This window comes from Neovison vison, chromosome 6 (assembly GCF_020171115.1).
Source record: "Neovison vison isolate M4711 chromosome 6, ASM_NN_V1, whole genome shotgun sequence".
NCBI classification, from domain to species: Eukaryota; Metazoa; Chordata; class Mammalia; order Carnivora; family Mustelidae; genus Neogale; species Neogale vison.
Window position 1 is genome coordinate 126,080,718 of NC_058096.1, and position 22,931 is coordinate 126,103,648.

General features: G+C 44.5%; 1 protein-coding gene across 2 annotated transcripts in view; it reads right to left on the reverse strand.

Annotated features, from left to right (window-relative positions):
• Nucleotides 1–575: 575 nt before the first annotated feature.
• The window catches only part of CLDN18 (claudin 18), a 28,586-nt gene continuing 6,230 nt past the window's right edge, over nucleotides 576–22,931 (reverse strand). The window contains exons 1-5 of one of the 2 annotated variants that reach the window (XM_044252294.1): nucleotides 19,616–19,918; nucleotides 8,681–8,845; nucleotides 7,934–8,051; nucleotides 3,723–3,833; nucleotides 576–2,769 (exon numbers count right to left, since the gene is read on the reverse strand). In XM_044252294.1, the coding sequence (XP_044108229.1) occupies nucleotides 2,598–2,769; nucleotides 3,723–3,833; nucleotides 7,934–8,051; nucleotides 8,681–8,845; nucleotides 19,616–19,835 (786 nt within the window). In that variant the 5' untranslated portion in view covers nucleotides 19,836–19,918 and the 3' untranslated portion in view covers nucleotides 576–2,597. Of the gene's footprint in view, nucleotides 2,770–3,722; nucleotides 3,834–7,933; nucleotides 8,052–8,680; nucleotides 8,846–19,615; nucleotides 19,919–22,931 lie in introns of those variants that run through there. The other variant, XM_044252295.1, reaches the window with a different exon arrangement.

Consider the following 22,931-nt stretch of genomic DNA (forward strand, 5'->3'; position numbering starts at 1 on the left):
GTCACTTAAATATGTCCTTTACTTGCATTATACCATTATGGTTATTATTTTCATTCTATAGAAACCAGGACTCAGAACGATTAACTGCTTTGCTCAAGCTAACACAGCTGGGAAGTGGGGTGGTCTGGGTTTGTGGTTGGGTTGTTCTGACTCTACAGGTCATGTTTCTTAGCTTGATTCAGCCTCAGTGAGTATAACTACTTGAGCTGGTGAAGCCAGCTCTTGACAGCATTAAGATAGGTATTGGCTCTCCTATTTTACTAGCTTGTGGGCAGGCCAATGACATTAGACACTTCGGCTGGTGCACTGAGGGTCAGACAGGCTAAATGTGGCCCTGGATTGCATGCCGCATGCCTGCCTGCTCTGGAAAGTCCTTTTGATTCAGGCTTCTCAACTTGCAGGAACCACTAAGTGTGTGGAATCAGACCTCATTGGCCTCTAGTCAGCCAGGCTACTGCTGAGCAGGGAGATTCTGCAAGCAGAAACATTCCAGAAGATACCCTCAACTTTGAGGTGCTGAGACACACCCCCTCCACGTCCTGAAGCTTAGGACAAAAAAGCAGGAGCTATTGAAATGTGAGATAATAGTAATTTTAATATTTAGTTCACAAAACATGCAGGTCAATGGTCAATGCATATACAATAGGCTAGAGCAACAATAACAAAATTACAAAGCACAGTCTAACTCACGGAAGCTTTCATACAACAAAGTGTTGGGTAGAGGATGTGCTGATTAAAAACCCAGCTGAGCCACACCTCAGTGCCTCAGACCGGACCAGGGACTTTCTGGTGGTAGCAAAGAAAGCTCATTGTGCCCATGGCCTTCAAGTCAGATCCTGAGAACCCTCACAATCTCCATGCCCTTGGTTGCTCAGTTTTGTCTTCCCCCATCTCTGCCTTTTTTGTTGTTGTTGTTTTTTTCCTTGAATTATCTATCCACCCTTTATCCCATCTCAGGCAATGAGTTCCATGAATACTGTATCTGATGTAGCTTAGAACCATTGCGGTCTCAGTTAGAAGGGTCTCTGAGTTTGCTTTGTATGTTGGTGAACAAAATTCATCTCTGTTTAATGGGCTGTGATCTGGTTTCCCCCAGACATACTCTGTTGAGTTCGAAGACCCCCATGAATAGTCACCCAAATCCCTGGAGGCCACTTTCACATGCACTATTGGTGTAGGGACTTTTTTCCCCAAATAATAACCCAATGGTGAGATTCCCCCAGTGCCAGTGCTGCTCCCTGATTGGGTAGTTTTGAGAGACTGCTCTTATTTTACTTCCCTGGGGACCTATTCTGGCTCTGGTGTTGAGATGGAATTCTGGTGGCCTGGAAGGAATTCAGGCTTTCTGCAGCAGGCATGTGAACACAGGGAAGGTGTGTGGCTGTCAAGAGCTTTCAGTTCTTGAACATCCAATGGTCCAACCACTGTAGGTAAAGTTAGTGAAGGGAAGAGCTCTCTGAGTATCAAAGAGGACCACAGTGCCTAGTAAGTGCTCCTGTCAACTGACAGTGACCTCTAGCCATGCAAGTGTGCATAGGGGTCACTTGCCATCACATTACATCCAGGCTCATCACTTTGTAGTTGTGCTTGTCTTTTGAAAGAACTGGTTTCAACTCATTCCTTCAGCTTCATCATTTGGTTTTTACAGAGTTACACTGTATCTATCATGTGTAGTCATAGTCCTGGAGAGCTCAAAGGAAAATACTTAGGATCAGTGAACATTTCATGGAATTCAAACTTAAGGCTGATTTTACAAAGTCAATATAGACAATACCAAAGCAATTATTTTTTCATTTTCTTCTACTCATGTGCAGGGGTGAGGCTAATTCAGTGTATTGTTTCACTAATATTTATTCTAACTATATTGAGAATACCACATATATTCAGATTACCCACAAATATCCTTTTCTCATTCCTCTAGGGACACTTTCTGGCCTGTGACAGAAAGAGGACCTGCAGTGGGGAGCCCAGGAGACCCCTGGGCACATCATATTAGAATTAGCAGTTGCCAGCAAAAGCAGAAAGCTTTCCTTAACCTGAAATTGCTTTGGTCCAGGTAATGTCAAGATCACAGTGTAAGAAAACTCAGATAATGAGCTGGAGACATAACAAATATCTTTCCCTATCACCTCTTCTTCAATCAGTGTTTATTAGTAGCCAAGTTGGCAGGGGAGGTTAAAATCAAATAGCAGGAAATGATGTCTTTTGATGGACTCTCCTTTTTTCCTTGCAGAATTGTTCTGGGGGATGAGTTGGGAAATAGATCATCGATGGGCTATTGTCTGATAGGAATTCAAACCACAGTCTATCATCAGATTAGAAAGGTTAAATTAAAAAAAAAAAAGAAATAGGGGATTGGAAACTGTGAACGGTAGCCTCTAATTCATATCTGATAACTCAGCTGTTTTTGTGATGGAACATTAGAGACATAGAGACATGTGGTCCAGACCATCTGGCCACCTCACGGGTGAAATCAAGGTTTTTCTAACTTTCAACTGTGAGTCAAAAGCAATCAGGAGTCAAGGTAAAATTTCCTTGTTTTTCAAGTGCATTCTAACTGGGGGATTCTTTTGCCCATGCCGAGGTGTCTTGGAATGCTACACGTAGTCGTACTTGGAAGGATGAGACTGTACCTCGTCCTCTGTTCGGGCACCCCCATCGTATATCTTCTTGTTTCTGCTATTGGGCCCAAAGGCAGTGCTGGCCTTGAAGCCTCCGGGCTTATAGGCGACGTTGTGGCCTGAGGCATGATAAGACACAGCTTTGTAGCTGAAAGAAAAAAAAAGAAACATTCCATGACCACAGATGTATTTGGTAAGAGGATAACCCACTCCATTTACCCCGGGATATCTTGGTTTTAGCACTGAAAGTCCAGCATCCCAGGAAACCCTTAGTCCTGGGCAAACTCAGATGGTTGGTCAGTCTAGCCTTTGAGACACAGGTTTTTCTGCCTCTGCACTGGAGCAGAATTTCTTGTTTTGTATTAGAGCTGGTAATTAATGACTAGTGAGTTCCCTCTGTTAATCAATTAAAATGAAGCTGAATCAGAAACAATGTCTGGGGGAACATGGTTATGCCAGAAAAAAAATCACAGAATTTATAAGCTGGAAGGCACATACATGGAGCCACTCTTCTCTCATCTGCTCAGTTTATGGATGACCTAACAGAGGCCCAGAGAAGGCAAATGACCTGCTAGAAGTCACAGGACTAGTTAGCAGCAGATCTGGCCCGGGATCCAGGTCTCCCAGCTCCAGTACAGTGGGGTTTCTCTGAAGCAAAACTTTGGCATTTTGGAACAGAGGACTCTGTCATGAGGGCCTCTCCTGTGCGTCACAGGAAGTTTAGCAGCAACACCCCCACGCCCCCTGCACTTGATCCCAGTATCACCCCTGCACCACTGCCAAGCTGCTGCAAGAATCAGGAGTCTTCAGCTGTTGCCAAATATCCCCTGGTGGGCGGACTGCTTTCAGCTGAGAACCATCGAATCCTGAAGTCAGAAGGAACCTGGGGGGATATTTTTTTCTCTCAAGCAGGATCGTTCCTAAATCCACTCAGCTGAAATGTTCCTATTCCGTTCTTTAGGTTCCCCATAAAAGAGAGGGTTCAGGATCCTTTAGTTAATAAGTTCATCCATAAACCTAGACTGATCATTGTGGCTCCAAATTATACTTTTAAATGGACTTGGATTCAATGTTTGATTGCACTGGGATGGGGAGACTCACTTGGTTTCCTCAGGCGCCAGGCCCCGGCAGGCAATGCACATCATCACACCCCCAATTAGTGTGAGGCCTCCAGCGACCCAACCCACGAACAAAGCCGAACCAAAGGTGTACCTGAGGGGGGAAATGAAGCAATGAATGTGGGCAACTCAACCCTCCAGACTCCACCCACTGTACTTGGCCACACCCATCCTCTCTTGTCAGTTCCTGCGGCTTCCACACCCATTCTCGCCCATGCCACTGAACACACACTCCTTTGGGTCTTGGCCAAGTGAATGAGGTGCCTTCGAGAGCAGAACTGGGATGGAAGCTAGTCAGCCAAACGGCAGTGGGATTCTCTGGCCCCTAGCATCACTCAGGCATGGAATTAATTATAAGTCTCTAATCTCAGAGAAACATCTCTGGAAATTCACCTCCCTCCCGACTGGCATTAGGGAGTGTCTTAAAGGTTTGGCAAGAGGAATTTGAGAGACGTGGAATCAGTCTGAAGTTATTATTTCTGAAGGTATTTTGGCCCCTTGAGTTCTTCCTGTGGGCTAATAAGCTGTCATCTTACCTAATTCAAGTACCCTGGAAACTGCCCATGCAGGTAGGAGCATTATCTTCAGAAAGAACTAGTGTGAAGGGACCATTCATTCTTCCATTCATTGTTTATGCATCTGTTCAACACATATTTATTGAGCTCCTACTATGTGCCTGACACTGCCCTGGCACTGGGACATAGGGAACACAGATTCTACCTTCCCAGTGCTTCTGTACTAGAGCCCACACTGAAACTTTAACCTGTGTCATCTGACTCCAAAGCTGGTACACTTCTCCTAGGAGGGATGCCTCCATGGGACTTGTTACCTCTGAGCAGGATTGTCTGAGAACAGGTGTCCTGAAAATAAAATAATTCTCATTCCAAATGGACCTTTGTGGGTAGTGGAGACTGTGACCAAAAGATGTTAGGAAGTCAGTGGGTATTTCAGTGTTAGCTGGTAACTTTCCCTTCATCTCCAAGAATCTCACAGGAAGGGAGAGCTCAGCACAGTGGATGCCTGCCCATGGAGGTTTTCCCCTTGGGCTCATTAAGGATCACGGGGATGTTTGTAGAACACTGTGAATCACTCGTATGCTTACAAATCACAAAATAAGAACATTATACCAGTACTTGGAAGACAGAAATGTGTGCAGACCTCTGCAACCTAAGAAAATAAGATACTTTAGGTGTGGTTAAAAAGTATACACATTTTAGCAGGATCAAAGTAAGCAATATAAGCTGGATGACCAAGTGTAATGTAAAGGGCAGAGCTGGCAGACTTAGCTCAGGGCTTGAAAAAGTTCTGGGAGAACATTTAGTTGTAGGCTATTTTTATTTCCTTTGGACTAGGAAAAGACAGGCATTTGGTTTGAGTGCTGTTGGCTTGGAATGAAGAACCTCATCCCACCCCCTTGGTCCTTCCCATTGTAGCTAGGGGTTTAACAGCTGACCTCTTCCTCGGACTCCTCTTCAGCCCCTGGGTGAATCTCCTGGGGGCAGTCCTGGTCCCTCTGCCCTGACAGAAACCCTGTCCTTGATACCCCTACGGATGTTTGAGTGACTGCACAATGTTAATGATGACAAAAATCGCGCCAGTTATTGAGCCCTTACTGAGACTGTGATGGACTCTTTTATCACAATTTTATTTAATTCTTCCATCAGTCCCATTTGGCAGGATTTATTATTCCCATTTTATAGATGAAGAGACAGAGGCTCAGAGAGGTTAAGCAACTTTTTCAAAGACCCAGGAAGGAGTTGCTGGGATTCAAATGCAGATCCCTCTGTCTCCCAGGCCCTCATTGTTAGTCATGAAGCTAATTCTATCTTTTGTGTAGGGGGAATGAGGTCCCCTTCTTTAACTTAGACCTCTTGGTCAAGGTCAGCAAACTTAAATACTTAACTGGGATGGCTATGGAATTTAAATGAGTGAAGTGGGTTGGGTATAAGAAAATATTTCACTTTCTTAGCTCTCTCTTTTGGGGGAAAAAACCCCACAAGCCCAATGATAAATGACCTCAGAGCTGGGACATTTGATAAACTGGAGAGGGTGAGTCCTTGCTAAGAGGGCGTTCGTCTCTTAACTGCAGAGATTGTCGTCATAGAGGATGAGGGCCCAGTACTGTCAGATCTGATTTTTTTTTTGGCAAGAAGCTGGGAAAACAGGGTGTGTGTGTGTGTGTGTGTGTGTTGTGAAATATCCCTGTAGAGAGCACTAATGGTGCTCCACCCAGGTCCCCTATGTTCCTTTAATCATTTCTTCAGCTCCTGTGGTCTTTGCCTTTGCTTGCCAGCCCCCATGTTTCCCCTCTGGAGTTTTAGCTTTGGTACAGTCCCTGGAGCCATTTCACCCACAAGCACAGAGGCTGACTAGTGCAGAAAGGTGACAATTTGAAGTCAGGGCAACTCGGAGGTTGTCTTGTTCACAGCTCCCCAGGATTGGGTTGAGTCCCAGACTTCATTGCAATTACTCCCTTCTCTATCCTGGGTTCCTCTCTCCTACCCAGTCTCCCCTTCCTTAATAAATCGCTAAACAGAGCCTTGGGATCTGTTTCACAGGATCTGTTTCTGAGTAACCCAATCTACGACACACTTCTACTTTTAAAAAGTTGGTGATTAATGCAGGTTATAAAATGCAATGTGTAGGCTAATACAACATATCTCGCAAGCTGTGTATAGCATGAAGGCAGGCAATTTGCAGCTCAGGTACATTCAATGCAGCAATAGCAGAGGAAGGGATACCAGAAAGCCCAATGGGGTACCAGAAAGTCCCTTCAACTGACTGCCAGGCCTTTCTTGGAAGCTGTACTGTCCTGGGTGATTTCTGGGTAGATAGGATAAGAAGACAGAAGAAAGGGAAAAACTGCTGCCCATCCATGGAGGAAGGCATTCAGGAGGACTCTCAGAATACTCTAGTCTCGATCTCAGAATATAAGTTGGCTGCCGAAGGGATGGGGCAGGTTTTAGGGAGATGGTGTGGGAGAATGATGGAGGTATTAATCCCAGGTGCCATTGGGTGGATGACCCCTCTAGGCAGGGACAGTGACCCCAGGCACCCAGATACTCCAGATAAGGTGGGCTCTTCTAAGTAGGCTGACCAACCATCCTGATTTGCCCACGAAGGAAGAGTTGCCCAGGATGTGGGACTTTCAGTGCTTAAATTGGCAAAGTTCCCAGAAAACCAAAATGAGTTGGTCAGCATACTTCTAAGTTGTCCTTGTAACCAAGAGAGATAATGGAAAAATCATATAGGAGGATGGGAAGAGCTTATGGGGATCATTTCTTCCTCTCTTGAAACAAAGCAGAGCAAGGATGGGGACTGGAGTTCCAGGGAGTCAGAGATTAATGGATTCATCCCAACCTCATCCCCTCTTTGTATCCCACGATGGTGTGGCTGGAGGAATACCAAGTGTATCCACTCCACAGACGACAGGTCACTTAGATATAATATTTACATGACTCAGCACAAGATCTTTCTTCTTTAAGAATTTGCTGCTGCTTCTTGCTTTGAAATACATCTCTTTGAAGTGGTTAAATGAACATGGGTTTCAGAATTGCTCTTCCATCATTTAGAAGTTCTACCCTCCTTTAGACACCAAATTATCATAGGGGTTCATCTACTTTGGCTAGACCGCAACCTCCATGAGGATGGGGACCTTGTCTTATCCCCAGCACTCAGAACAGTTCCTGGCCCACAGCAAGTGCTCCATACATTTGTCGAATGAATACATGTATGAATGAAATGAAGATTCAGCTGTACAAGGAAGAAACATAACATTACTCTTCACACCTGTACCCCACTCTGCTCAGTTCTATTCAAGCTTTCACCTGTCCCTAGCCAGGTTCCTGTCATGGCCTGGAGAAGCAGGTTGAGGTTCATTTACATGCCTGGGCTAATAGTGCCTGTTTCATTGCCACCACAATGGGGCCTGTGTAAGCGTGTTAGATAAATACTGTGTACTGTCACTGTATTTCAATGCAAATGTCAGCTCAGCCTCAAGTCATAGCACCAAGGATATTTCACTGAAATGAAGATTATGAATTTACAGATCATTGTTGATTTACGATATGGCATGGTTGCCTCTGATAAATTTTTGCTATTTCAGACACTGACAGTCACATTAGGCATATGTGTTTAATAGGATTTTTACAACTGTACTCACCACAGAATACTAAGACTAGATTAGGAGATTACCTGGTCTGAACGGTCTGCACCATCCCACCCATGCCGGTGTACATGTTAGCTGTAGACATCCAGAAGTTGGTAACCAGCATGTTGGCAAATACAGATACTCCAACGATTGCACAGAGACCTGTGGGCCAAGAACAAGAAAGCTCCAGAGTCAGCTTTAAAGGGATCACAATGTTTCTGAGGCAATGTGTGCTTAAATGAATTTAGCTGAGCAGGATGCAGAATATTCCATTCCTGTAACAGAATGGCTAATCCAATCCTTGATTCTTGAATTCCCACTATGTGCTAGACATTGTGTTAGGTGCTTAGACTCTCTTATCTTGCTAATTGTAGAAGGATTTGTATGTGTGCAGAAAGAGATTTTCCAGTCATCTTAGGACAAGGGATTAATAATACAAATATTTTGGGCCTGGCCCTTTCATGATGTTAAGTGCTCTTCCCTTAAAATCATTTTTCTAGAGTCTTACCAAAATAATGCCTTTAGGGACTGAGTCACATGACTACCTTAGCATTGATAATCTCTTCTAATAAAGTGGGGTGGCAGTTAAGGGGGACCTTAACACTCATGACAATTCTGTACAGCATAACTGGGCCCTAATCTCAGATCTTGAATCCCAGTGTGTAAAGCTCTGATTCATGGTCCAGTCATCATGTTCAGTAGATAGAAGTCGTGTTTCCTCTGCCAGAATGATTTAGCTTTGACATTCCCAGAAGCCCATTTCAGAGAGGGAACTTTAGCTCCTTGTTTACCTGAGATGATGAACATGATCCCAGAGGTCAATGTCATGTTGGCTTTGGCGGCATCCTCCATGCTGCCAATGCGGATACACTTCAGGGCAAAGATGGACACCAGAAGGCTGATGGCACCCAGGACAATGCCCACGATCATCAGGGCTCGCACTGCTTGCAGCATGGCTGCAGAAGGAGGAACAAGACACGAGCTGCAGATAAGGCCATCTCCACATGACTGATTAGGCTTTGGCTCAGTAAAACAAAGCAACCACAATCAACCAGCACAAAATTCCCAAGAAATAGCAAATCCATAAACTGTGACCCTTGCCATCGCCCGGGGACGTGGAGTTGTGAGAGATGCAAAGCCATATGTCCAATCCTCTGATTGTTGAAGGACCTGGCCATGGTTGTCTGTAGAATGAGGACATTGTGGAGCTGGGACAGCCAGTGGAATTGATCTATTCTGTTTCCTCATTTTAAAGCTTGATAATCTGTGGTCTACTTAGAGGAAATGGCTTGACCAAGGTGACATGAAAAATTATTGATAGAACTGTAAAGTAAAACCGTGTGACTTTGACTTCTAACCCCAACTTTTTCTCTTTTAGTCTCTTCATATGGGCTCAAAGCTTCGTATTGTTCTGTCCATTTTAGGAAAACCCAATATTCATTTATAGCACATCATGAGCAAGTTTACTAGGTAATATACCAAGGGCACCGTATTTTTGTCTCTTTGCAAAGGGACTATTACAGTCAGGATGAGTCGTAGGTTTTGGGTGTATAAGAAAAGCCTGATGTCTCAATCACGGGCCTTTCAACACAACCAGTTTATCATCAGTTCCCTTCTCGGGAAGCAATGGAAACTGTAGGTCCCTCCAGCAGTGACCTCCCTTCCAGATATATCCACAGTGGTTTCTAGTGTGTCCTTAATATGCAGTGACTCATCCCAACAGTTTTTTTCTGAGCCCCTATGACTAGGCACAGGAATGACCTTAATTAATAGGTCAGCATGGCCTCTGCACTCATGGATCTTATGCCAAAGTGGGGAAAAACAGTCATTAAACATGCCCACTACAAGCATAATGCATTTTACAAAAGAAAGACAAATGAGTCCCTGGTGTTCTCCAGAGGGAAAGGACTGAGCATGGGTATTTCTGATAGAGTAGAACTGGAGAATTTTGGGAAGCAATTGCAAATGTAGCCAATTACTACATTTTGATTGAAAGCTATCAGTGGCTTTTTAGACATTAAAAACCTTAATCCACAGTAAAAAAAAACAAAACAAACCCTGCAATGTGGGTGATATGATTACCTCCATTTTATAGTTGAAGAAACTGAGAGTCAGAGGTTAGAGAGCCTCAAGGACACATACCAAGGAACAAACAAGACCTGGGCGTCAAACCCAGAACCATCCCAAAATGGTTACTTTCTCCATCACAGTACATCACTTTGAGGTACCTAATCCTGGAAAAGCAGGCTGCCATCAAGGTCAGGTGATCTGTAAGCACCTAAGAGAATGTATCTTCTAAACATGGAGACTCAGCCGTGAAATATCATCCCCTCAAATGGATGCTAAGTATGTACAGGGAAATAGTCTCTAAAAATCATCTCAGGGAATAACCTGTCCCAGGAGATTATTTCTAAATGTGACTCTCAAGACAAGGAATTTCCTGGGAACAGTTTCTCTCTAATCTCTTCAGGAAGATTTCTGTCTGAAATATGGCCTTTATCACTGGACCTGCCAGCTCATTCACTCTGAGGTGCATATCACAAAGCAGCTGGTAAGATGGAAGAATTGGCAATCGATGAAGTCTATTGAAAAAGGAGAGGTAGATCATGCGGAACTCATTCAAGAGCCTTCTGCATTGTCTGAGGAATGGAAGCCCAGGCAACCTTCTCACCAGGGTGTCTTCTTGTATGGAGATGATGGTATCCAGCCATTCTAGTTCTACTCCATTTGATTCTGATTCTCTTCTCCCTGAACAAACTTCTGATTTTAACTTTGCTTCTCTGCTGAGAAGAGAATTCTACATGCAACCATCATCAGTCTTTTTTTTTTTTTTTAGGTCTTTTTTTTTTTCCAATTTATTTATTTTCAGAAAAACAGTATTCATTATTTTTTCACCACACCCAGTGCTCCATGCAAGCCGTGCCCTCTATAATACCCACCACCTGGTACCCCAACCTCCCACCGCCCCGCCACTTCAAACCCCTCAGATTGTTTTTCAGAGTCCATAACCATCATCAGTCTTGGTCCCATTGGCAACTATATATATTAGCAGGGCAAATGTGTTGGTTTATGGTGTGGGTCAATCCTGTAGGATCTGACCATTCTTTCCTGGGAAAACTGAACTGATTAACACTGGCATCTTGAGATTACAGCTGAGTTCTCATGCCAGAGCCGTGGTGACCCCAGTAGGTCAAGGAGAGCTCAGGAGGGCCTTTAGAGTGGCCCTTGGATCCACTCTTAATACAGAAGGGCTTTAGAGTGTCACCTATGTTCTCTGAAGCTTTGCTCAAGGGCTCGGCTGGCCCTGTGAGAGACTGGGAACAAACAGCCTGTTCATTCCTTTATTAACAAATATAAGGATGTGTCAACTACTTGTGTATTCCTTTACATTTTTGTGTTTGCATCCAGCATATGTTGGTATATACTCATAGCCATATGTCACATAATCATACAACTCATCAATGAGTTCAGTCATTCATTCACTGAATATTTTAAAGCTCAAATTGTCTACAAAACCCTTTGCCAGATGCCATAGGAGGTATAAAGTTTCACAAAAAATAATCACTGCCTTAAAGCAGTGTCTGTCTTGGGAAGGTCATATTTTTAAGGAAATCCTTAATCCATATTTTCAGGAAATCCTGAACCTCAAGTTTCTTTTCACTTTGGGAGTACCTTGGCTAAGTAATAATAGACCCACTTTCTAGACCCACAGTTGCTCATGATATGGTTCTAGTTCTCTTTAACACATACAATTACACTACAAGCCTGGTTCAGGACAACTATGGAGAGAACATCCAGGCAGCAGAAAATTGAGATAATATCCTTATCTGGATAATATCCAGCAGATATTGAGAAAATATCCTTCAGGCTCTACTAACATGTATGTTATTACCAGAAAACTGGACATATGGGAAGAGAAAGGGAGTTGACGTTCCCTTCATCTTGTCCCCATGGGCCTCTCGTGAGCTTCAAATCCACCCAAAATCCGGTTAGAGGTTTTAAACACTGCTCTCATTCTGACATTTTAAGCCTTAAGCTCTTCAGAGAACAAAATCACTTATCCCTTTTGAGAACCACCTAGCAGGGCATCTGGTTAAAATAGCCAAAACCCAATCAACCAACCAACCAAACAAATAAAAACCAAATAAACAATATTAATGAGGCAAGCTAAAGGATGTCCCTTCCTCATTCTACATTTCTGCTGGACTCTTGGTGAGGGTGGAATCATGGACTCTTTTGACTGAGTAGTTTTAATGTTTGTTCTGGAGAACATAACACCAGGTGGCCTGGCTGAGGCACATGATCTTGCCTGACATTGCTGGATTAGAATGGCGGTGAGACTGGCAAGTGGGAGGTGAAAGCACGGTGGGCTTGCCTCCTGTGGAGAGTTGCCGCTGCTATGCCACGGGAGCCCTTGGATACAGGAGCCCTGGGCAGCCTGTCCTGGTCAGCCTTTGCCTTCAGGCTCTCAGAGGTCCTTTTGCCTCTGTGGAGCCACGTTTGCATGACAAGGCCTCGTTTCTTTCCTGCTCTCTTGATCTCTGGATTTTGGATGAACAATGGCACCTGTGCTTGGAAAAGACACAACATTGTTTCATGTTTTATGCTTTATATCTTGTGGGATGATTGTCCAAGTCCCAACCCTGGACCTGGATGGATGGACCAAAGACTGCCTTGCTTTAGAGATTCTTTGAGGGGTTCTTCTGAGAGTGGGAGCTGTGGTGGGGGCAGGTTCCAGAAAGTAGGAGGAAATGTTCTCCACCACTCATTGCTGGAAACCCCCTAAGCCTAGAAATGACCATGGACATGCATGGGGGTGACCTCCTTTCAAGATGGAAGATTCTACCATCTGGAGTTCTAATTCTTCATAGATAGGTAACCAGAGAAACTGCTCCCAAAGGAGGTAGGTTTCTCTTTTAGCCACTCTGTCTCTTATTTGCTATTCTAAGCAAGAGGCATATAGGCTTATCAGCTGATAACAGGTGAGTCAACGACTCTGTAGACTGATTCCCCGCACCAAAGGTGTGACTACAGCATTCTTTCCAATGAACAATGAGGCATTATCAGGCTTGAAGGGTGGGCAGGATTCAGGGCTGAAAGAAGCAAACAGAAAAAATGGGAACTCAGTGTTCCCTCCCAGTTGCAAAATATCTAATTCCCCCAAACCAGCTATGGACTGACAGGCAGGGTGCCTTTGGGTGTGGTTCTCAGCCCTGGTTGTACCTTAGCATCTTCTGGGGGAAATTTTAAAGAAATGTTAATGTTTGCCTCCACCCCTAGAGATTTTCATTTAATTGTTCAATAACACAAAATTTCAAGGAGTAATCTGGGAAAACAGCCCTCCACAGGGCTCAGGAGGAGGTGCTCAGAGTGACGAGTTGAGAGGAAAGAGTCCCCAGTGGCTGTCATCCCGGAGTTAGCTGGGGTGTTGGGGAGTAGGGCTTACAAGACAAAGGTGTGACCTGGGGCATTTGTTAGTGGCAGTTAGAGAGGACCCACACCTCAGGCACAAAGTGGCTTCAAACTGGAGGCAGGGAGGGCTGATGGAGGAGTCCAAAGGAGGGGAGCCCAGAGGAGGGAAGTCTGAGGCCAGACCTCAGAGAAAAGGTCCTTCAGAACAAGGGAGAAGGGCCTAGATTCTCCTGAGATTTCAGGGAACCAATATGGAAGTCCTTTGTATCTCATGAAATTCTACAGAACAATGTGAAGCCAGGTAGGTATTGTTAGGCAAATCTTTTAACCTCACTGAAGCCCAGTTTCCTCAGCCCTGGAGTGGGACAGGGCTATTTCTTGCAAAAAAATGTTGTGAGCACCAGATGCTACTTGGCACCAGCACAGAACTAAGCCAGGCTCAGCAAATATCAGAAAAAAAGAGAAGAGAAAAGAAGAGAAGAGAAAAGAAGTTCTCTCTCTTTAGCCCCACATGGCTTTGGCTGGTACCAACGGTATAAACCTGAATCCTGTCACATGCTGATAAAATATGGTTGAGGATTTGAGAAAGCCATGCATGAGGGAATATGAGGGGCCAGGAGGGAAGAAGATTTGAGATGAGAAGGAAGAATAAGACCTGGACCAAGATGGGGGGTGTTGTGGGGGAGAAGATCAGGAAAAATGGCCTCAAGATCTGACTGGCAATGAGGGAGGGGACAGGTGACGGGTGGGGGGGGGTGGCATCCACCTTCACTGCTCTTCCTTTTCATCTCTCAGGTGGGGTTCAACTATGTGACTCTGGCCACGTGCGTCCCCACTAAGAAATGGTGCCCACCACTGACTGGCCCATGCTGGAGCATGATACTTTTAATGTGGCTGCCCATGCTCTCCAAGCAACAGCCTTGGCAGTCACAAGCTGGGGAGGCATTCTGATTCCTGGGTCTGCATGGGGCGGGCAGCCTCATTTCATGCTGCAGGCACAGATTCTCTCCGGCTTTGTAGATGTGTGCTCAGTTCTCTGTGGGATCTCCTTCAGACACACAATAGTGTGCGCACGTTTAGATATTTGTCCAAATATTGAAAAAGGCCTGTTTGGGCTAAAATATGTTTCTTTTGGGAAGAAAGAGAAAGCATCTTGAGCAAAACCAAGAGGCTCCCCCAGATTTAATTTCAAGTGTATAACTAACTCATAACCACTTTCCCTCTTGGGGCCAGTTTCTTCCACCAGACATTGGAGCACACCTGGTTTCATAGGATTACGAATGCTATTATTATTGCTTCATGTGAAGCAGTCAGCCAATAGGAAGGAGAAATAAACCAGGTGGCTCCTTTGGAAAAGATGCTGAAAAGCAGTTTCATATTTTTTCCTTTGTGGATTTTTGCTTTAGATTTTGTGGAATTGTTTTCTGGGTTAAGGGTGATTTTGTGAAAAAACCCCATTCCTGTGTGTGTAAATAGATCAATAGGTTAATGGGAAACTCCCTAGCTTTCCAGTGGCTGTTGTTTTTTCACATTGCAATAGAAAGGGGCAAATGCAGCCAGTTGTATGAAAAAAGAAAAAAAAGACCCTCAGTGCCTGCAAAGGGGCTGGAAACCAATGATGTGCCCAGAACATAGTTAGAATGGAGGACTGAAAGGAGAAAAAGAAGGTCCCTAAATAATCTTTACTTTGCATAAAGATTCATAAAAGATGCTTGATTTTGGAGAAGGAGAAAACCCCGGAAGATCAAGTGTCCTAACTGTTGTGGGTGTTGTAGACAGGGCAGTAATGATTTATTGACACCAAGAGCCAGATCTTGTAAATGGTTCGCAGAACACTTTCATACAGATGCCTTATTGTGAGGCATTTCACAGATGGGGAAAGCAAGGTCAGGAGATGTACCTGGTCAAGCTATGCTCTTAATCCCAGCTCACTTGCCTCTATCACAGGGCCCTACCACAGCACCATATTCAATCCAAATATTTGAAAACACATTAGAAAAAACATTACTTGGGGTGGCTGGGTGGCTCGGTTGGGCGTTTGACTCTTGATTTTGGCTCAGGTCATGATCTTGGGGAGATGGGATGGAGCCCCATATCAGGCTCTGTGTTCAGTGGGGAGTCTGCTTGGGATTCTCTCTCTTCTCCCTCTGCCCCTCCTTTTGCCCTTTTTCTCAAATAAATACATAAATCTTAAAAAAAAAAAAAAGAAAACATTACTTGACCATGATGTCATTATGGGACCAGGGCCATGGTCCTTGCCTCCTCTCTACCCTGCTCCTGGACTGCCCTTTCTCCCACCCCCACTGTCTCCAGGGTGGGGGAAAGGGAATGATACACAAGTCATCCATTCTTTAAATTTGATACTCCTAATTGTGCATTTGTGATGATAAACGGGTCAAGGCGCTGGTGTACAAGTGCAGAGCACTCTCTTCAATTCTAAAGGCAGACTCTTCTAGCTGGAATGCAGAAGCAGGGCCTGAGCATGGGCAGGGGAAGAGATACAGACTTGGAAGGTTTACAGCCTCATGTTCATTTCCCGCTTCTGCCATCTTCCATCCATGGGAAATTGGGCACCTTACTTTGTCTCCCTATCTCAGCCTCAGTTTCCACTTTTATAAAAACAAAGCTAATACACATTTTGCTGTATTGATGTGAAGATTAAACTGGAGGGTCTATGTGCAGTCCAATAAATGGTAACTGTTTTTATTTCTGGGCACTGTCTTTGGATAACTACATGCTGCATTAACTGTTTGGAATATAATGAGAAAGAATCTTTGGCTATTCATCATACAGAGCTAGTCATTTACAGGTAAACAGTCCTGTTACCACCAACACTCATGTCATTGGTCTATCTTTGGTTACAAAATATAGCCAGTTGAATGGAATTAAATTATTCTGTGGCTGTAAGTTCTAAATAAATGTGATACATTTTAATCAGATGAATGAAGGGTTATGTGATATTTTGCAAGAAAAGAGCTTATCCTTAGGAAGAAGTGGATAATTGGTAGTGATATTATTATTGCTAACTCAGGTATTACAGGGGTACCTGCCTCATGCTTTTATATACCTTAGAGCTTACTGCTCTGCTAGAGGGTGGTACTCCTCTGAGTTCTAGGTCAAAATTAAACTCTCTGCAACCTTCATTTCTGTTTTAAGGCATTTCACTCAGATCCTCTGCTTCAGGTCTCTCTTCCCTACGCACCTTGTCATCCTCAAGAAAATGCTTTCAGTGGTTATTCTTGATGGCCAAGTTCCCCCTAGGTGCTAAGTCCTGGGTGGTTAATATTACCCATTTCTGCTTCCTCAGAAGCCCCACCAATGTCCACCAGCCACCCACTGGACTCCTCTCTGGCTGCTCCATCTTCTTATATTTCTGCCTTTAGTTTTGGAGTATCTTTTTACCCTTTTCCTTATGACAATCTACCAGCCCATCCCTTACTTTAGTCAGCCAAATATTTTTTGTTTTGTTTTGTTTTATTTTATTTTATTTCATTTTATTTTTGAGAGAGGGTGCAAGTTGGGGGCAGGGGAGGGAGAGAGAGAATCTTAAGGAGGCTCCAGCCCAGCATGGAGCCCATCTCTGGGCTCTCGATCTCAGGACCCTAAGATCATGGCCTGAGTTGAAATCAAGAGTCAGACACTTAACGGACTGAGCCACCCAGGCACCCCAAGTCGGCCAAATCTTAAGTCACCAAACAAATATATGTATTATGGGATGCCAGTTTACATTTTGGTCACTTCTGCTGCAGAAGGCCCGGCTGTTCTTAAATCTGCACTGTTCTCCATGGCCATACATTATCAATTATTTAAGGTATCTCCTTTTTGGCAATTCAGGCTCAAGAAATGTCTTTCCTGGCTTTTGATGGAATCCTCTTACCCCAATCCAGGCAGGAAGGACTGGGGGTATACCCGTGTGAGGGCTGCCTGGAGCTTTTCAGCTTTTCAAAATTGTGAGATCCTATTCAATTTGGGCATGTGAGGAGGCCTCACAGTGGAGGTCATATTTGAGCTGGACCTTGCACATGAGAAGATTTGTGAGATGGCAGTGGGGCAGCGGTGGAGGGGGGCTTTTGGCATTGGGGGCAATGGATATCCAGGACCAAGCCCATGGTATAGTAGATGAACAGGGAGGAGCACAGCCTGGGGGCAGAGGAATATTAAGAGAGAAGTCAGGCAAGGTGAAGCATGTAGGGGGCTGTGGGCATCAGGCTGTCATTTCTGCCCCGAATTTATGTGAACCGGGAATCCATGGGAAAGTTTGTGTTTTAAAATATCTCGGGAGATGAGAACTGAGAACTAGAAGCTGGTGACTGGAAGGTCTACCTGACCATCTGCCATAGTCAAAGGAGTATACACTCCAAAAAGAGGAAGGATGGAAAGCAGACTGAGAAAGACAAAGAGTGAGAGGGGAAGTAAAATTTACTCTTTTAATTTGGTTTTCAGTGACCCAGGGAGAGACAGAATTTGATAATGATCAGAATCACGAGATCTTCTAGGAGAAAAGAATATAAGCCTAAGTAAGGAGGAGAGATGAAAGAGGCAAGAAGGACAGGGGCTGATCAGAGGGGATGATGAGGGAGGATGGTGTGGGGCTCCATGAGTGGAAAAGAAACAGAATGAGAGACTGGTAATGTGTGGGGTCCTGGTTCGAGGTTTTTCAGTATGAAGTCATAGGATGTCATCCCTTATTTTTGAGTATGAGGTCAATCTTTTTCCTTCACTTAATAGTTAAAATAAGGTGAGGCTAGCAGCTCAGCAATCCATGTTTGTACCGTCTGCCTTCTGACCTCTCCCCTCACACCACAGTATAAGACCTCCTCTGTGGCTATCTGCCCTGTGGCCAGGTCCTACCTGCCTTGTTTCCCTAAGCAGGTCTCAGTTGGTGATCCTGCTGGACCTGCAGTACAAGTGACTTCCAGAGGTGCCTGGGTAGCTCAGTTGGTTAAGAGTCTGCTTTTGGCCCAGGTCATGATCCCAGAGTCCTGGGATTGAGTCCTGTTTCCAGCTACCTACTAGGCAGGGAGCCTGCTTCTCCTTCTCCCTTTGTTGCTCCCCCTGCTTGTACTTTCTCTCTTCTCTCTCTCTCTGTGTCAAATAAATAAATAAAATCTTTTTAAAAAGTGGCTTTCAAAATGCAGCAATTATTCCAATTCTACTCTGTTACACATCTTCTATTTCTTTCCAAAAATGAAGACACATTAGTTGAATTGCTTTTCATAATTCAATTTCAAGTGCTGTATAGGTAGTGTCGGGAAAATTTATTTCCACCTACCTGCTTACAAGGTGCTTGTTTCAGAGTGGCAAACCTAACATTTCCTCACCAAACTCATATCTTTGGCCATTCCTTGGAGCCGCTAGTTAGAACGGCCTTTTATTTTCTTTTTGCCCACCTTCTTTCTTTAAATACAAGTAGATCCCAGGATATCTAGAATGCAAAGTTCCTATGAGCACGTTTGAAATAATAATCTGTATTAAAAGTAGGGGTTTAACGTACTTCATCTTCAGGGGTGAAAAGATGTCACATTTATAATTGTATTTATATTGTGAGATTATTTTAATTATAACTTTATAATATTCTGGCATATGTTGTTTTTTAGGAGTGCATACTAGAACTTCTCAATGCAAAGCAAGAAAGGGGTGTTTATAATTGAATGGCAATATATATTTTCTGGCACTCACAGAGACTCCAACTTTTCTTTTCTTTTCTTTTTTAAAGATTTTATTTATTTATTTGACAGAGATCACAAGCAGGCAGAGAAGCAGGTTGGGGGGGGGGAAGCAGGCTCCCCGCTGATCAGAGAGTCCCATGCGGGGCTCGATCCCCAGGACCCTGGGATCATGACCTGAGCTGAAGGCAGTGGCTTTAACCCACTGAGCCACCTAGGCACCCCGAGACTCCAACTTTTCAAAGAAGAATTGAATTGAAAATGAAAGGAAGTGAGCTCTCAGTCAACATTTTTTGGCTAGAAGAAAATATTCACCATCCTACTTCCTTGCTTCCGTGTCTGCACAGGCAAGAGCAAGTCAGAGGCACATACATACCCATGATTTCCTCCTTTGAAGACCATTATGCTAGTATCCCGAGCATGCCCTAAGAACAGATCCCTTTTCTTCATGCCCTGTACTTCCTTTGACTTGAGTATGAATTCTCCAAATTTTCTCCCATATGATCTAGCCCTCTCTGTCACGAGGCCAACTTCTCTTATTCACACCTTTTATTCCGAGCCAAGGCTTCAAGGATCACCCCTGGTGCTGCAGGGAGCGCGGATCAGTCCCTGCCCGGCCCCCACCAGTCGGTCCCCCGCCCGGCCTACCTGGAAGGCCTAGGATGGTGAAGTAGGGCCGGCACTCGGTGAACCCTGAGCTCTGCCTCACGCAGCTCCGCCAGAGCCCCTCGTACTGGAACACAGAGGTGACGGGGTTGTCATACAGGTCCTGGGTGCTCCACATGTCCATCCCCGTGGCGGCGATGCAGCCGGCCAGGCCCAGGAGGGACAGGAGGAAGCCCACCACTTGGCATGTGGTGGTGGACATGGCCTTAGCCCGCGCACCCTCCAACCACCTGCTCAGGACGAGCTGCGCCTTCCTCCTGAGCCGGGTGTGGGCGGGCGGGCGGGCAGTGCTCCTGAGCCTGGCTGCCCTAATCAGATGGTTTCCCTAAGCTCTTGGTATTTGCTCACAGTGTTTTCCTTAGATAGTTCAGTTTCACTCTTGGTTCAAGGGCATTATTTTTTCATTTGTTAGGGTAGCAGCCCCAAGAGGCACTTGTCCTGTCGAGCTGCGGAGGCCCGGCTGGTTTGAGAGCTGAGCCGTCCGAATGGACACCTTGCTCAAAGGCCGTGCCAGCCTCTTCCAGGTCCCTGGCTCTGGCTCTGTCCCTTAAGCTCACTGATCACCACCTGGGGAGAAAGCTGATGAGTCCAGCACCCCTACAAGCTTTTCCTTGAGGCTCTGCTCGTCACAGGAAACCACTTTGGCTGACCTCACTTAAAACAAAGGCCCCGGAGACTGCACCTTGAATCAGACTTCCACATTTTCTCCTCACAGCTCATAAACTACTTCCCATGCACATCTTTCCATTTTGCTCTTACAGAAATGGGTAGAGTAGGTATTATTATTCCAACTCATATCTATTTTGAGGCAAGTGAAGTAGGAATAGATTGAAGAACTTGTTCAAGTGCCTTGGATCACACATGCATTAAAGTCAGCAAGGATTGGGCTCCAGTCCCCACTTCTGATCTGATATTCTTTCTCCATTTCTATGTGGAGTGGCAGAGGCAGGCAAGGTGTCCCCACTTTTGAGAACAGGAAGGCAAATCCTAGAGATTTACTTTTGTTTTATAGGTATTGGAAATAGGAGAAGAAGAAGCGAGATGTCCAGCTGACCTCCATGTCACACTTTCATTCACACCGTGAGAACCACATGGAGACCACATGGCAGACACAGAAGGTTCTAGAAGGCCAGAGAAGGGCTCAGGGCTGGCTGGGCCCAAGTGCCTGATCTGGTTACTGAGAGCCCTGGGATCTGCTCCTAACACTGTCACTAACATGCTGTATGCTAGATGATTTTGGGCAAACTGCTCAGCATCTGCAGGTCATGGTTTTTTCGTCTGTAACATTTGCATATTAAAGTAGAATACTTCAGTGCCCTTTAAGATCTCACACTCTGTCTTCAACATTTTGCAGAAAAGTTTTCACTGTAATTGGTCAAAATATCAGGAATTATATAATTACAAAAAGAGAGACCTGGCCAGAAATTAGCCATTGCATTTTTCCTACCCAGTTCGATTTTGTAAGAGAATTGACTGACCTGCTACTTTCTTGGGGTCATGTGTGTCTTGCCTCTGAATTCAGAACCATCTTTTTTTGTTTTTAAAGTTGGTTCTACACCCAGCATGGAGTCAACATGGGGATTGAACTCACGACCCTGAGATCAAAACCTGAGCTGAAACCAAGAGTCAGACACTTAACTGACTGAGCCACCCAGGCACCCCCAGAAACATTGTAATTACAGCTTCCCCAGCTCTGGATTTCCAGGCCTGGAAACACATCCAACATACCAATCTCTAGCCTGTACAAGTTCTCCAGGAAACAAGCCTTTGCATCTGGACATTTCAATGTTATCTTGAGTACACCCAGCCACTGCTCCCATTCCTTTTTTCTCCTCAGCAAACACAGAAAGCAAATATGGATGGTCTCCCCCCTAGTTTGAATAGACACCACACTCCCCTCAAGTGCTTATCTTGCTCTAGGTTCTGTGAGCAGTGTAGAGAGTGAATCATGAGCCAGAAAACTCAAAAAAAGAGAGTAAGCAGGAGTTACATCCCTTTTGGTTAAACAGCATTGGTGTCCGTTTTCCCTGAACTGAGTTACAAGGCCAAGTACAAAAGGTGAGGAGGAAGCAACTAGAAAAAGGGCCTCTAGTATCTGCTCCTGGATGGGGATTGACCAATTAGATTGGAAAGTACTGGAATAGTTCAAGAATGATTCTGCCACTGTTTCTATGGAGAGAGTCCATTTTGCTCTTGTTTCAACCAAGAAGCAGTATTTTTATTCATAAAGAGCTTGGTTTCCAGTTGTTCATTTTTTGACCTTCGTCTAACACCCACCCCATATCTTGACTATAATGCCACTGAAATAGTAGATGGAAAAGCAACAACAACAACAAAAGAAATAGGTTATTACAAGTTACCTATTCTCGCTCATTGCTGTTTCCCTCCCCCTTCCCTATGCAAATACTTTAGGCAAAATTATAAGACCTGGGGAAAAACATTATTCAGGTAATAATGAATTAGCTTTCTTTCTTATTTGAAATGGTGACAGTATATGGCCATACCACCTTGAACACGCCCGATCTCGTCTGAAATGGTGACAGTGACTTCATTTTTTAGAAGAAGGAAAAATTAATTTTAAAGGATAAACTGAAGCTACTTCTATCTAGTAGAATACTGAATGAATATAGAGAAAATGTAAGTCTCCATATTTTTTTAAAAAATATTTTATTTATTTATTTGACAGAGAGATCACAAGCAGGCAGAGAGGCAGGCAGAGAGAGAGAGGGAAGCAGGCTCTCTGCTGAGCAGAGAGTTTGATACGGAACTCGATCCCAGGACCCTGGGATCATGACCTGAGCTGAAGGCAGAGGCTTTAACCCACTGAGCCACCCAGGCACCCCATCTCCATATTTTTTAAAAAAAATGTGAGTCTATCTACTTTTTAAATGTAAAATAAATATTGATAGATTTAAAAACATCTGGAAGATGGAATCTGTCACTTCCTGGTGGCTATAAAATGAGTGGACCATCACTTTAAGGGTAACTGCTCAAGAGTGAATGGGGGTCCACAGAGGGTTCCTCGCTCATGGGAGAGGCTTTGTTAAAATACATTAAATGTGGGGCGCCTGGGTGGCTCAGTGGGTTAAGCCGCTGCCTTCGGCTCAGGTCATGATCTCAGGGTCCTGGGATCGAGTCCCGCATCGGGCTCTCTGCTCAGCAGGGAGCCTGCTTCCTCCTCTCTCTCTCTGCCTGCCTCTCTGCCTACTTGTAATCTCTCTCTGTCAAATAAATAAATAAATAAAATCTTAAAAAAATACATTAAATGTATCTCTAATAATAATAACAACTCATGGTC